At 45.7% G+C, this 15,322-nt stretch overlaps 1 protein-coding gene across 3 annotated transcripts in view; it reads right to left on the reverse strand.

Annotated features, from left to right (window-relative positions):
* The window catches only part of ANO4 (anoctamin 4), a 213,927-nt gene that overhangs the window by 13,194 nt on the left and 185,411 nt on the right, over nt 1-15,322 (reverse strand). For all 3 annotated transcript variants that reach the window (XM_085880561.1, XM_085880560.1, XM_085880563.1), the window contains 5 exons: nt 13,085-13,249; nt 12,825-12,861; nt 12,428-12,539; nt 773-830; nt 447-544 (listed from right to left, as the gene is read on the reverse strand). In XM_085880561.1, the coding sequence (XP_085736687.1) occupies nt 447-544; nt 773-830; nt 12,428-12,539; nt 12,825-12,861; nt 13,085-13,249 (470 nt within the window). The remainder of the gene's footprint in view (nt 1-446; nt 545-772; nt 831-12,427; nt 12,540-12,824; nt 12,862-13,084; nt 13,250-15,322) is intronic.

Below are 15,322 nucleotides of genomic sequence, written 5' to 3' on the forward strand. Positions count from 1 at the left end.
GGTGCCCCCCTTGTGTTCAGAGCACATGATTGCAATTTACTGCTGTGAAAATGGGTAGAATACAAAAAGATGAATATTAAAAACAAACTTGTTCTACGTTTTACTGGATCCGGTTTGACCTGCCTTTCATGTTTGGTCACAACGGGGTTCAACGAACTGTCCATAAGAGAGCTTTACTGAATTTCTAATCAACGGCTCAATGGACCGTGCTCTCTGTTTTGGGATTAAATAATTCCACATCTCACTCTCCATTACGCTGAGTAAAAAACCGTTTGTATTAACAACATTACCCACCAAAAGTGCCCTTTGTTAAAATTAAATTCGTCATAATGACTGTTCCTTACAATGATGGAGACACGAACGTCTCACTTTCAAGTCGCGACACATTGCATTTCAAAAGTACTTCGACAGCGAGACACCGTTCACACGGCGAGGAAAGTCCTTACGGAAAACCAAGTTCCATGAAGTTATTCCAAATTTGCTTGAGGACCATGATGATCCCCATCTGCATGCAGAGATCGAAGAGGCAACCGCTGGCATGGCACTGTGGGGTAGCAAATGGAGGAGGAGAGGAAAGAGGGTGCACACATCGGGTAATACCATGACACACGCACTGTATCACCAAAAGAATAACAATCCCTTTGGTGAGAGCAAAATGGCTGATGGTTAGAGAAGCGTCCTTGTGTTTATCCAGCTCACCACAAAGGCGTACCGCCACATCATCAACATCTCAAAATGAATCAACTAAATGAGTGTTCACTTTGCTTTATACCTCTTCTAGTCTCCACTGGTTGAACAGTTTTTCATATTTCCCAGGTCGACCAGTGAACCTTTGAGGAATAAAAAAATAAACATTCTCAGAATGACACACTCGCGAAAAAACAACAATAATTTTTTTTCCCATAAATCGTTAGCGTGAAGAGCAATCGGAATAAACGAGTCAAACTTCTTTTTGTTTGTTCATTTCATGAGTTGATGATTGTACGGAGTTAAAACTAACCCTAACTTAACCTAACTTTAAAAAAAAACTCACCTTAACTTCGTTAAAACTAATCCTAACTCAAACGTTTCTGTTTCATTTGTGTATATCGTAAACACTCACTATTCGTGGGGGTTACGGTTCTGAGATCATGGTGAATCGTGACATCATGAATAATGATACCAAGGGCTTATGGGGAAAAGGGGAAATGTTAGGGTGAGGAGCAGAAAATCTCGGAGGCAGCTCCAGTGACCCAGGGCCGCTCATGGTGAGTATGCAGGTGGGCAGACCTGCTGAATCCATGCCGAATTCTGTCAGGTCAGGTTCGATCTGTGACCTGCTACAGGTACCATGTAAACCTGTACTAACCTGTTCCATGGTCGGGTTGTCGGCGACTAAACCGTCTCCCCCACCAGGTTTCTGGTGAGGAGGGTGTTTGGATATGGACACCCAGCAGGATTAAAAACAAAACCTGTCAAAGGGCGGAGGAGCTCCTTGTGAGCCAACGGCCATCCATATCTAGTGCCCAACTGTGTCTGCGGACGTCCTCCTGCAGTTGGGTCACTTCTTATTAGGAGGTTGGTGGCAGGATTTGCACTCCGGCCACCGTAAAACCCTTCATTCCGCAAAACGCAAAAACGCAAAAAAAATCTGAAAACCCACTCCGTGGGAGTACCTCCTGTGCAGCTTCCCTTCGCAGGGCAGCTCACCGGATGACGGGATTGGGGCAAAGCCTTCGGGACCCCCAATCTTTGATAGGAGGGAAACCACGGGGTAACATCCCTGGGTCAGATTGCGGGAGAGTGTGTCGGAGTGGTGCTGAGGTGTCGTCCACCAGACGGCGGTCTCCTTGGGTTAACCTGAGGCGGTCCCTTCGGGTGGGTGCCTGGAATGTCCTATCCCTAAGAGAGGATGATCACCTGTCTCTGTTATCATCTGAGCTCAAGCGTTTGGACATCGGGATTGCAGCTCGCTCTGAGGTTCGGAGACCGGATTGCGGCGAGATAATGGTGGGTGGTTACACCTACTATTGGTCTGGTCGCTCTGATGGTTACCATACCCAAGGAGTTGCTGTAGCTGTGTCCAATAAGCTGACCCCAATGATAATTGAGGTAACACCGGTCAACGAGCGTATTATGAGATTAAGGATTCGTCACTCCTTCGGTGTCATTTCCCTGGTCTCTGTTTATGCTCCGACTGAGGCGAGTGATCTCACCATGAAGGATGCATTCTACGCCACACTCGAGTCTGTGGTTGATCAGTGCCCCAGACGAGATACACTTCTAGTCTTGGGGGATTTCAATGCATCGACTGGAACTGATAGGGACGGTTATGAGGTGTGTGTTGGTCCCCATGGGTCAGGAACTATGAACCAGAATGGCACTAAGTTCCTTGACTTTGCAAGAAGTCATGGACTTAGGGTGGCTGGTTCATGGTTTCAGCGCCCACAAGCTCATCGCTGGACTTGGTATTCCAACGCTGGCAGTGTGGCAAAGGAGATTGACCATGTCCTCGTTGACGGTCGTTGGAGGATGATCCAGAACTGCAGGGTCTACCGGAGTGCTCAGTTCCTCAATACTGACCACAGGCTTGTTGTAGCAACTCTAAAGCTGCACCTTAAATCCTGGAGAATGGTACCATCCCAGCTGAGACTGGATGTTGCCAAGCTCAGGGATGAGAGAGTAGCTGAGGAGTTTGCGAACAGGCTGAGTGGACACTTGGGGGTCTGGGTGCTTTGGGGGTTCCTGAAGAGTTGTTAGGGTTGTTAGTTGTTGGGGTCCTGAATCGCCTTCAAGACCACCGTCCTTGATGTTGCCGGTGGATGCCTTGGAGCTCACCGCAGGGCAAAGAAGAATTTTGTCTCTCAAGGGACACTGGATACCATTGACCAGAGTCGCAGGGCCAGGCTGAATGGCAGAGCTGAGCTGTTCAGGGAGCTGAGGCGTAAAACTGTACGTGCACTGAGGGTGGACAAGGAGGCCTATGTGCGAGGAATCTGTGAGGGGGTAGAGCATCACCTGTGGACAGGTGATTCTCGTCCCGCTTACAGGGGAATTCGCGCATTATGTTCATCCAAGCCCATCCCTCGGAGCACTACAGTTCGAGCAGAGAGTGGTAGGCTCTTGACAGAGGAGTCTGAAGTGAAGGCCCGCTGGGCCGGTTACTTTGAGCGGTTGTACCAGGCTGATCCCCCAACTGTCGAGTTGGACGTCAAGGGTGTTACAATCCCTGTTGCTGACCCTCGAATCAACTGTGGTCCACCTACGCTTGTGGAAACACGGGCTGCGGTGAACCAGTTGAAACGGGGCAAAGCTCCAGGGATCTGTGGCATCCATGCCGAACTTCTCAAGGCTGGTGGAAATGCTGCACTCGTGTCGTTGCATGCAGTTTTGTGCTCTGCCTGGAACACAGTCATCATCCCAACTGACTGGAAGAGGGGCCTTGTTGTCCCTCTCTGGAAAGGGAAGGGTGATCGCCAAGACTGCAACAACTACCGAGGGGTGACGCTGCTCTCAGTGCCAGGCAAGGTCTTTGCTCGGATAATTCTCGATAGGGTTCGCCACCATCTGCTTGAGCACCAGCGTCCAGAGCAGTCAGGCTTTACACCAAAGAGGTCAACGATTGACCATATCCTTGCACTTCATGTCCTCACCGAACGCAGACGAGAGTTTCGGCAGGGGCTGCTTGCAGCCTATGTTGATCTCTGTAAAGCGTTCGATTCAGTGAATCGGGATGTCCTCTGGAGGATTCTTGGTCTTCGTGGGGTGCCACCAAAACTGATCGATCTGATGTCTGAACTCTACTCTGGTACTGAGAGTGCTGTGAAGTGTGGTGGTACCATCTCTGACTTATTTCCAGTTGTTACTGGAGTTCGTCAGGGATGTGTACTTGCCCCCACACTTTTCAGCACTTGTATGGACTGGATTCTAGGGAGGATGTTGGAGAGATCAAGTTGCGGTGCGTCATTTGGGAATGTCAAGATCTCGGACCTTGACTTTGCAGATGATGCAGTCATCTTTGCGGAGACTTTAGACATTCTCTTGGGGGCCCTCGAGGTGCTGAATGAGGAGTCGGAGCCGTTGGGATTACGGGTTTCTTGGGTCAAAACTAAGATCCAGGCTTTCGGTGACATCTTGGATGCTGCTGTCCTGTCTGTGTCTGTTTGTGGTGAGGATGTTGAGGTCGTGGAGAGATTCACTTACCTTGGCAGTGATATTCATGTCTCTGCTGGCTGCGAGTCAGAGGTCAATAGACATCTGGGTCAGGCCTGGGGAGTCATAGATTCACTGGATCATGGGGTGTGGCGCTGCCGGTACCTGTGCGGGAGGACGAAAGTCCAAGTCTTCAGGTCCTTGGTACTTCCAGTCTTGCTCTATGGGTGCGAGACTTGGACTCTGACCAAGGATCTGAGACGGAGACTTAATTCCTTTGGTACCAGGTCTCTTCGGAGAATCCTTGGCTATCGCTGGTCGGATTTTGTGTCCAACGAGCGGTTGCTGAGAGAGACTCGGATGAGATTTGTTACCTGCATAGTCCGTGAGCGTCAGTTGCGGCTGTATGGACATGTGGCTCGTTTTCCTGACTCTGATCCTGCTCACCAGATTCTCTCAGCGAGGGAGTCTCATGAGTGGAGGAGGCCAGTGGGTCGACCACGTGCCTCATGGTTGCAACAGGTTGACCATCATCTCAAGGAGATGGGGATGGGCCTGGCATCTGCCTGGGGGATGGCCAGACGGAGGCCCCTGGAGTACCGGCGGAAAGTGGACGCAGCGACGTGCTGTTCTGGCACATGCTCCCATACCTGACCTGACCTGAGACCTGCTAGTGGAGCCACACTACCCAGCCACAAAATTGTGCGATGGCACAGAAAGAAAATTTGGTGGGCAAGGCCCAAAATTGAGAGCACCAACACGTAGGCGATGGGAATTTGGGTTTTTAGAACCCCATAGTTTAATAAAGGCCTCTTGGCAGGGTATAACCCTGGAGAAAGTCTAAAAGTGTAACAATATTAGCGTCGTTAGGATTGATGTAAACCCCTTCGCACCATCCACTGTCGGGACGATCGCCGGCTGCTGGACTTGCCCTCCTGTCGGACTTGAGAACGAGACTTGTCGCGATGTAAATGTAAGATTGCATGTAGTTCGGCTCTTCCTTCCCATATAACCTTGGGGGGATTGGGTATGAATTTGGCAATGGGAATAGTGGGATATAGGAGACGAGACGTAGCGATGAATGTATGCCGGTCACTAGCCTGCCGGTTTATTTTGTTAGGTGTGCTGGTGAAGAGCATGAAGGTGGCAAGAATCAGCAGGTGTTCTTCCCCCTCTCCACAATTTTTCTTCTGCATTTCTCCAGGTCCTGGGTCAGAAATTGTATATAGTTGTTTAGTTGTGTCAATTACTAAAGCCCACTGGTTATGTGTTGTAGTTTCAAAAATTCCGGCAATTTCGGTGTAGCATAAGCTTGTCTGTGTGAGTCAGTTATGTAGTTCCCAACGCATCAGGTGGGACATATCTAGTTTAAATTGTAACAAACACTAAAAGGTAGAGTTAAAACATACGAGGTAGGGGGTAACTTCACCTGCATGTCACACGCTAGTGCAATTGCAATGTTGTAATTTTTTTTTGAACCGATGTCGCCAGCTGTTGGACAACTCGGGATGAGTCTGGGATTGGAAAAGGGGTAGTGTTACAGATTTCAGAATCCAGTCTGATGAATGCATCCACACATCCAGGTCCTCAGTTATTTCCTTAAATGCATGTTCAGATTAGCCCCATCCCCATGTCTAATGGGATCTTAAATGTGATGCGTTGAGAAGGGTAAAGGATAGATCCCCTCTCTTATGGGAAGCTTTTTATTTCTTTATGACAGACACGTTCACACATTTCTTTCACGAGCTCTGAAGCCCGCTCTCATTTTTCCTCAGCAACATTCTTTTGTGAGCTCCGACGCCCGCCTTTTTTGAGAGCGCACGGGTCGTCATGGTAATCGTGCGCCAGTGGGGCGGGGTGAGCTTGGGGCCCGCAGAGACAGCCCGGGGATATAAAAACGAGCGAGAGAAAGTGTGAGGTTCGTTCTGTGAGGAGAGACGTTCTGAGATATAAAAAAAAGTGAGAAAGAAGCGAAAGAGGGACGTTCTGAGAGGAGAGAGACATTCTGAGGAGAAAACGTCTGAAGGGAGAAAAAGTGAGGAGAGGAAAAGCGAAAGGAGAGAGGAAAAAGCAAAGGGCAAGAGAAGCGACCAAGAAGTGGGTGTCTGACCAGCGCCGATGAGACAATTCGCCCTTCCGAGTGCTTCGGCAAGCGAGCGTGTGGTGCGCGTGTGGGTGTGAGCAGCGCCGCCAACAAGTGAGGCACGGGTTGATCAACAACACCAGGGTCTAAACCATTGGTCCCCAACCTGCGGCCCGCAGAGCCCTATACTGCGGCCTGCGAGGACTTTCCAATCAAAACACATTTCCATGTAGCAATTTTAAAGGGGTTTACACAATGCCACTGCCGGCCGCCGCCGTGACCTGAAAAGCCTTACACAATGCCGCTGCCGGCCACTGCCGCTTACCGCCGGGAGGAATCAAATCAATTTGATTTTACCTTCCGGCATCTTGTGGCAGTATTTAAAATTAATGAAACCCCGAACGGAAATTTGTTCAGAATTACAGTGCGTGAACAATCGATCGATCAAATACATATAAAATTTATTAATTAAAAAAAACAATACTCCAATAAACCCCAAACATTGTATTGATTTCTCAATACAAACGTTGTGTGACAGTATCAAGTTTCTCAATAAAATGCATCAATTTTTTTTTCTGGCTCCCAACATCCTTGGGAGTAGTGAATGCGGCCCGTGGGATCAAAAGGTTGGGGACCACTGATCTAAACCCATGACGGACGATCTCGGTGCCCTCTAGACTTCGACTGGCGTTCAAGGCTGCCCCGTGAGAGGGTGCACGGCAAAGCCGGGTGCTGGCAACGGACGTGACACGCACACACACACATTTTCAGGACGTTTTCGCTTGACGGACGACTTTCTGGTGAGCGAGACGATTCTCCCCCTCCCCTCCCCCTGAATGATCTGCTGGGTACCCTTGTCTGTGTTTAGCTGTAAGTAAATCAACCCCAGATAAACATCTGCTCTTTGTCTCTTCCCTGGCATTTTGATTGATTTTGCTTTGAAATTCATTCTTTATTTACTTCAGCAAATAAAAGGTTCTTTTTATTTATTTATTTTATTATTAATAAATTATTTGTCGATTTCCAACCTTTCCGTGTTTGTCCTTTCCTTCTATTGGTGGAGCATTGTTCGAACCAAGATAGACTGGGAGGTAATTACCACAGATTTGACCAAAAAATTGTCGGCACGCACCAGCGGTTAAAACGCTCGGCCGCCCTAATTAAAATCTAATCAGATAATATTGGTGCTTTGCTGAGGGCGTGCTCCCCGCTCAGGTAACCACGTGCCCAATAGTTAAACGGAATAATTAGATGGCAGACACTGGAACTCGTGGTTGACTGGGTGCGTTCGTGGTTTTAAAACAACTCACCGTACCATAACGTTAATTGTGAGCGGTGGCCCCAGGTCCGGCTCTACCGAGGATTAATCCCCCTGAGTGACAAGCTGGTGTCTTGGTACCCGTGGCCGTAACAGTATTGAGAGACCGTTACCCTCATCTCCTCTCCTTTTTCTCTTCATCAACTCCTCATCTAGTTGTGTGTGTGTGTGTGTGTGTGTGTGTGTGTGTGTGTGTGTGTGTGTGTGTGTGTGTGTGTGTGTGTGTGTGTGTGTCATGGCACCTGTTCCCGCTTATGTTAAGATTGCAGAAGAATTATATTGGGATAACTCTGCTCTGTATCTGCTTTTATAAGTTGTCATGCTTCTTTCTATCCCTGCTTTACAGACAACAATAAATCTACATTCATTGTGCCACATATCTTTCCTTGCTTGCCTGTTAATAAATTATAATTAGTAGGAATGTTCCCAGCTCGTTTTTGTCATTTCTTTCATTGATCCAGAATGGTCCATATCCTAGCTTAGCCGGACTTTATTTCCAATGATCTGTTCCTTTTAGCCGGTACGGCCTTGGCAGTGTCGCTTGGCTGCATCTGATCCGGTAAAGTGATCCGGTTCGGATAAGGCGTACCGAGGGTGTGTCCCCTGGTAATTAGATCACATCATTATTGTTAGGTAACCAGATAAACTAGACGGAGGACCCTAAGTCACGTGGTTGAGTTATTGGCATTCACGGTCAGTTAGCGACCCGCCGCGTCACGGAGTTATCTGCGTGCGACGGTCTGCAATTACGGGGAGTCTGGTGGGAACCCCAGATAGCTTCCCCACCCCCCCTCGTGGTCTTCTCACCCAGACCCTCGGCCCGCAACAATATATATATATATATATATGTATATATATATTTATTTATAAGGGCACTCACAACCCACACAGCTCCCACTCCCACCCCCTACCCCTCCTCCCAAACAAGATTTATATTAAATATCATCATTTTAAACTTAACCTCTCTGGTGCATTGACAAGCCCAAATATGATGTTCCAATCGGTGTTTAGAAGCACAAAGGTTTGGGTAGAACGCATCCATCTATGAACCTCCGGGCCTTATACTTGCACACATGGTCGGGAGTGTTTGCAGTCCAGGCTGCAAGTTATTAACTCTTTGGACGAGTTAATCAGAAAGTTCTTGAAATATTTTGTTGTGCAGAGGCACACTCCTTTCTCACAGGTACGTTTCCAAATATTTTTGGTGTCTTCTAGAAGCTTTGTGAGCCGTTCTTAGGTAACAATCCTAATCTGGTATGCATGATATATGGTTGGCCACCTTGATGGACTTTGTTGCAAGGGGTTTATGTGCATGTGCAACGAGCATTCTGGGGTGAATTATGTCATTTAATAAGTCTCGTCTTGTCAGCGGCCCCCTGGCAGAGTTTCAAATTCCTGCCTTGACTACCACTGGGAAGGTAATGGTGAACCACCCAATACAATCCTTGACATGACACTGCTCCGGCAGAATGGATTGTATTGTTACGTGGAAGGGGGGAGGGATCCATAGGTGGACTGTGACCAAAGTATAGTATGGTCCGTGTGTTTCGTGTCAGTTAAATTGCCATGTCATGGTTAAATTGCCAGAGTAAGTAATTTGTTGCACGTGACACCAAGGAAGCAGCGTATGCAATTTATTGACAGAGTAGACAGATTAAGTGATAATGTTTCTGTAAAAGAGCTCTTGTTTGTGGGTGGGGCTATGTGTGGACTTCTCATTGCAGAGGCACACTAGTCACGTGTACAACTAGGCCAATGATGATCTCCCTGGCCAGTGTGCACCAGCCATGCCGGTGCAGTGGGCTGTAGAGCCCAGAAGAAAAGACGTATGCTTATTTTTATAGCCCCCCCCCTCCGTGGGCAGGACCCGAGAGGAAGACTCCACCTGGGAGGAAGAAGAGAACTCCGTGCATGAGAGTCGAGACTGGAGAGCAAGTCTACCGGGGAGTCCACGACAGAGGATGAGGAGAGGCCTGCGACTCCACTGGAGAGAACAAAGAGACTCATGTGGAAAGGAGGACATTGACCTTGATTGGAAGAGAAGCCTCATGTGGAATTGACCCAAGCTGGGGGGAGGAAGAAGACGGAAGGCAGACCAGGCGGCCTCGGTCTGAAAAAGACAAAGGGGACCACATGGCCAGGTTGAGGGCCTACTCATCGCTGGCCCTGCTCGTGGCTGTTTGACTTTGGGCACCATCACTACTGGCTCTCGTCTTGCACCTGGTCTCTAAAATGGGTTGGATTGTGTTGAATTGCGTCCACCCTGTGCATCAGAGAAAAGGGAAGTCCCGCCTGCATTAGTTTCATGTTGTAAAAGTGTGTTCTGTGGTGCCCAATGGGTTATGTTTTGCGGTTTATTTCTCCTTCATTGTGTGTGTCTCAGTTTGAGTGTTCCAATTCTCCTCTTTGTGTCTTTTGACTCATTTGGTTTGTTCCCTTTATTATAGTGTCTTGTCGACCCTCTTCCTTGTGCTTTTTAATATAGAAATAAATCCTTTAAAAGGTAAGAAAGGTTGTTTTAGCCATCTGATTTTGGCGTGTGATTGCCGTCGATTTTGTCTCGTTTGGGTGACCTTGGGGGACGGTAAAGGCCCGGTCACACCTTGACGTTTTAGCCAGCGATGGCAACGTATTAAAATGTATGTAAAACACTGGCTTACGTTGAACTTTTGATGTTCTTTTTTAAAGATTCGGACGTATTCATAGCGACTTGGTCTTATGTAGAACGCATTGGTAACGGACACAGAACGTTTCGTTGTGTTATAGATAACTTATACCAACGAATGCTGAACCTGTTGTCGGCCTACACAACCGATGCCCAACGATAGTCTAACTTCGGCATAGCGCGTTGTATGCATCGCCGACGATGTCGTGACGTAGCCTATTAAAAGGCTGACGCACAACGATTCGAATCATAACTGCCGTAGAAATGGAAGTGTCAACATCGCGGTCACACCTTGGCGATATTGCCAGCGTATGCCGACCTAAGAAAAATGTGTCTAAAACGTTGGGGCACGTCAAATACGGTATGAGTAAGTTTGGTATACGTGAGTACAACGCTAAAGTACGCTATCATACGTCGTAGTAAGTAGAGTACGTCAAGAAATTTTAAACATGTTCAAAATTTTACGACGTACTCGGCGTATGACACACGTTCCGCATGCGATGGGGATAAGTTTTACACACGATATGCGGACGCTTACACACGTCCACAAAGGCTACTTATAAGCTACTCATAAGTCGAAACACGTCGCGGTAATGTCTTTTTTTACGCGAAACTTATTTCTAACTTATGTTTGACGTGCTTTGAACCAATTCTTTACGTAGTCCCAACACACATCGACGTATGTAGACGTATTCCAATGACGTCTTCCGGTCGACAAAAAAATAAATTAACGTGTTTCTAGCTTACAACTGCCATATAAAGACGTGTTCCCAGCGATTTTGGGAATTGGTATATAAAAATGCTGCTCATAAAAGGGGAACCCAACAGTGTTTTCGAGTCCTTTTTGAGTCGATGTCCATGTCAGCAGTAACAGTATCAGTATCAGTATCAGTATTAGTATTAGTATTAGTAGTAGTTTGTTCATGTTGGCAGTAGTAGGTGAGTGTGAGGGGAGGGTGTGGGTTATGATGGATTGTCTTTGCGTTTAACGATTTAAATGATAAACTCAACGATTTAAATGGCTGCATCTCCACTATTGAAAGTAGACGCTTGCGCTCAACAATTGGATTTTTTTTTACACTCAACGACTTTTAAACGGTACCACTCAGCTATTTTCATTGTTTACAATGAACGATTTAAATTGCTGTCACTCGCCTTTGTTTTTTGACGCTGGGGTTTTGAAATTTGAAGCGTTTCTTCTGAACGTGTTAAATCGCTCAAACTCGACTATTTTAAATAGACGCTGCCGATGGACAATTGGAATCATAGCCAAGCTCGACATCGAAGTGTGAACATCCTCGTCATGCCGAAGAAAAGTTTGAAGAATGCTGCAAATAAGTGTCCTGGCCGTGGCCGTGGACGCTGACGCAAGGACGATCCATTATACCGACGTCTTTCAGCCTATGAGTAACTTAAAAGTAACGTCTGTCGATGTGTGGCAACGATCGCGTAACGTGCCAACAACACGTTAATCATAGGTTAGAAATAAGTTTCGGGTACGCTAAACATTACCTCGGCGTGTCTCAACTTATGATTAACTTACAAGTAGCATGTGTTGACGTCTGTCAACGATCGCAGACCGTGCATACAACTTGTGGCCAGCGTAGCGGAACGTGCGAGTCATACGCCGGCATACGTCGTGAAATTTCAAGCATGAAAAAATTTGAGGACAACCGAAAAGTACAACGTTTAAAGCCAGCGTACAACGACGTATGGCAGTGTTTTTCAGCGTGCTCTCAATGTTATCAAAACTTACCCATAACGTATTCAACGTGTGCCAGCGTTTTAGAAAAAAAAAAATCAAAAATCGGCATACGTTGGCTAAAACGTCAAGGTGTGACCGGGCCTTAAGTAGAGTAATATTGAACACAGTGCCTTTAAAGCCAGTTTTGGGTACATCTGTCAAGCGTCGGTGTTAATCGGCGTGGACACGACAGTACTTATCCTTCGAGCAGACCGCTGAAGAATAAGTTATTGCATAAGATTAAAAAGCAAAAAGAGAAGAGACTCAATATAGAGAAAATTATTCAGTCATTACAATATCACAGCAAATGTGATAAAACTTCAAAAAGGATGTGAGGTAGCTCAGGAGAATGAAGGGAAGGAACTGAGGGATAGAGGGTGGTGTGAGGGGCAATGGGGGAAAGGGGCAGAGGGATGTGGACAAGGGACCTGGACAAACAAACAAATGTGCTATTTCACAGATATCCTTTCCTAAAGCCAACGGTACCTTCCTAGGAAAAAGGCCACGTAGAATGTCGAGCTGTTCAGGTTAACAAACTGGAAGAGGAACATCTTGAGTGTGAAACTGTTCTCCCACTCGGATTCTGTGCGTGGTTGTTCTGTTAAACACACAATTCAAAAGTGTTTGTCATTCATTCGCAAGTCTGCATTTGTATCCATTTACTTCACTCTTCTGATCTAAAGCTTCTTCATTTGGCCAGATTTAACACTTCCTCTTCATCTACTACCAAAAGCATCCCTCAACCACTTTGGATTCCCTTCTTCAGCCCCATCCGTCCGTTTTACGCTCATTTCCAAAAGCCTGCACGTTATAGAATCCCTCGTGTTTCTTTGGAGGACAAGTACTTTATCAAAACGTTTTCCATGCACACCCCAGCACTTACCGAGATTGGTCAGGAAAAGAGCAATCTTTTCATACACCTGCAAGAGAAAATAACAAAAACAAAAAATGAACAAGCATGTAGCTCAAAGTTAGCATGTGTGGTGTTGGTATGGTGAGGCTAGCTGGGGTAGCATGCAGAGTATCGTGCTACCACTCGGTGTGGCTTGGCACAGGATCATTCAGCTGGTAGTGATGTGGTGTGAAGGGCACAATGTGGTGATGTGCTACAGCACGGTGCTGCCAGAAGGTGCCGAGACGAACCACATTGAGCAGCATGATGATGACGAAGATGAGGCACGCTCCTGTTCCGGCCTGCCCTACAGGATAATGGGAATCCATGAACTGCCGCTCAAACGTGATGAAAACACTGAGCACGATGACACGGTACGCCACCACACCAAACACCGCCACGATCACCACACCGATCTGCACAGCGTCGATATGAGAGGCACATGAAGGGCATGTGGCCTGTTACGGTTAACTTGCTCGTTTCTCAGGAATTCCACGAACATTTATCTTTTGTTCTTCAAAAGAACACCACAATTCCCGCAGTCTGGTGTTTATGTGTGGTTGAGAGATTTGTAAGTCGGACAATGCTGACATCATTACCCCACGCATGCGAAGCGAAAAGTGATGTTAAGGTGTCGATGTTGTGAACAGACAAAAAATAATAATTAATAAACTCAGCTTTAAACAGGTGAACATCTTTTCAGAGAACTTTTGTGCTCTTCATATGGAGAAGTAAAGCATTGTGATGGATAAACCCATTTACGTAGGGACTTCAATACGTGACTTGTCAAAGTCGCTTATGTACTGTGTGTCTATTTCTTTAACAACTTAAAGAAGAAATATGACGAAAGAGTTAAACTCCTCTATATGGACATAGACAGTTATATATTGGAAATTAAAACCAAAGACATTTATGAGGATATGAAAACAAATAGAAACATTAATAACACAAGCAATTATAAAAATGAAAGTGGTCCATTCTCTCACGTGAAATAAAAAGGTAATTGGAAAATGTAAAGATGAGTTGGGTAGAGCAATCACGAGTGAATTTGTGGGATTGAGAGCCAAGGCTGATGCTTATAAATATTATTCTTCAAAGGATGGTGCTTATAATTGTGACAAAGAAATTTGAAAAGGATAAAGAGGAATGTAATCAGAGACTATAAATTTTGATTATTATTGCAGCTGTTTAATTTTTAAGGAAGAAGAGAAAGAGAGAGAGAGAGAGTATAGAGAAATGAATAATATAAGAAGTTATAATCATCAACTGTACTCTGAACAAGTAAATATAAAGGCTCTGAATGCGTATGATAATAAAAGATACATTTTAGAAAACAGAAGTGGCACCATCCCTTATGGATATAAGCTGTTAAGATATCTAAGAGTTAAGATATACATAAGTGCAAAGAAAAAAACAAAGATAACTAGAAAGGATCTCAAAATGCAAAGCTCGTCATTGTCCGCTTTGTACTCAAACTAAATTTGATGGAAACGACAGTTAAAAAAATGTTTTTATTCATTTGCCAATATCCACTGCACAATCTCATAATAAAAGTTTGTTGAAGATTTGATGACAAAAGCTCAATTGCTAAAAATGTTACAGCCTGGACAGACATACTGAATCTCAACGGTAAACAAAGATTTTGATGAAAACATTTATGGCTGGTCTACAACTTCACCGATGACGTCATCCTTAAAATCCCTCATTCTTCATTGGGAGTAGAATGAGATGTGGCAAGTTTCAAATTTTTCCGATTTCCGAAATTTTTCCGATCAGCGGATCAAAGCATAATTTACAACAATCTTTTCCGATCAGTGGTTTCAGAGAATGCTTGGTGTTGGCTTCATGGTTCGGGTGGCAGGCTTGGGATCCTTGGGTCCCAAATTAAAATCCTGCTCAGCCGTTGAATTAATACCAGGTGTGGTTGACTCAGCTTGTCGTCCTTCCGAGGTTGTCAAAGTGAGTACCAGCTTGCAGGGAAGATTGAGCCGTTCGAGTATCCAGCGTCGGTGTGGTGACCTGTCCAGGATTGTGCCCAATAGCCCAGGAGACTGCTTTGGCAGCACCAATGCTCTGTACAGAATATGGTCCTAGTTGAGTGGAGTGGGTTTCAGAGATATAATGTTTTAATTTTTTGTGTTTAATCCAAGATGGCTGCCATACCACATGACCGATGACATCACAATATTCTCACACATTAAAATATTCTCCATGGGGGGTCACTCATATCCTGAAAAGTTTGTGTCACTCAGACAAGTGGTTGCTGAAAAAAAAATGTTAAAAAATAATCGAGCAAAAAAAGGCCAAAAAATGGTCGAATAATAATAATGATAATTATTTAAACAAAATTATTAATCTTCCTTCTCCATATTCAGATAATAAAGATTTGTTGAAAATTTGATGCCAAAAGCTCAAATGGTAAACGAGTTATGGCAGACACACAGACAGATAGACACACACACAAGATATCAATGTGTGCCTGGTGTTAG

This window comes from Eptatretus burgeri, chromosome 5 (assembly GCF_056783735.1).
Source record: "Eptatretus burgeri isolate ZD-2024b chromosome 5, Ebu_testis_v1, whole genome shotgun sequence".
NCBI lineage: Eukaryota > Metazoa > Chordata > Myxini > Myxiniformes > Myxinidae > Eptatretus > Eptatretus burgeri.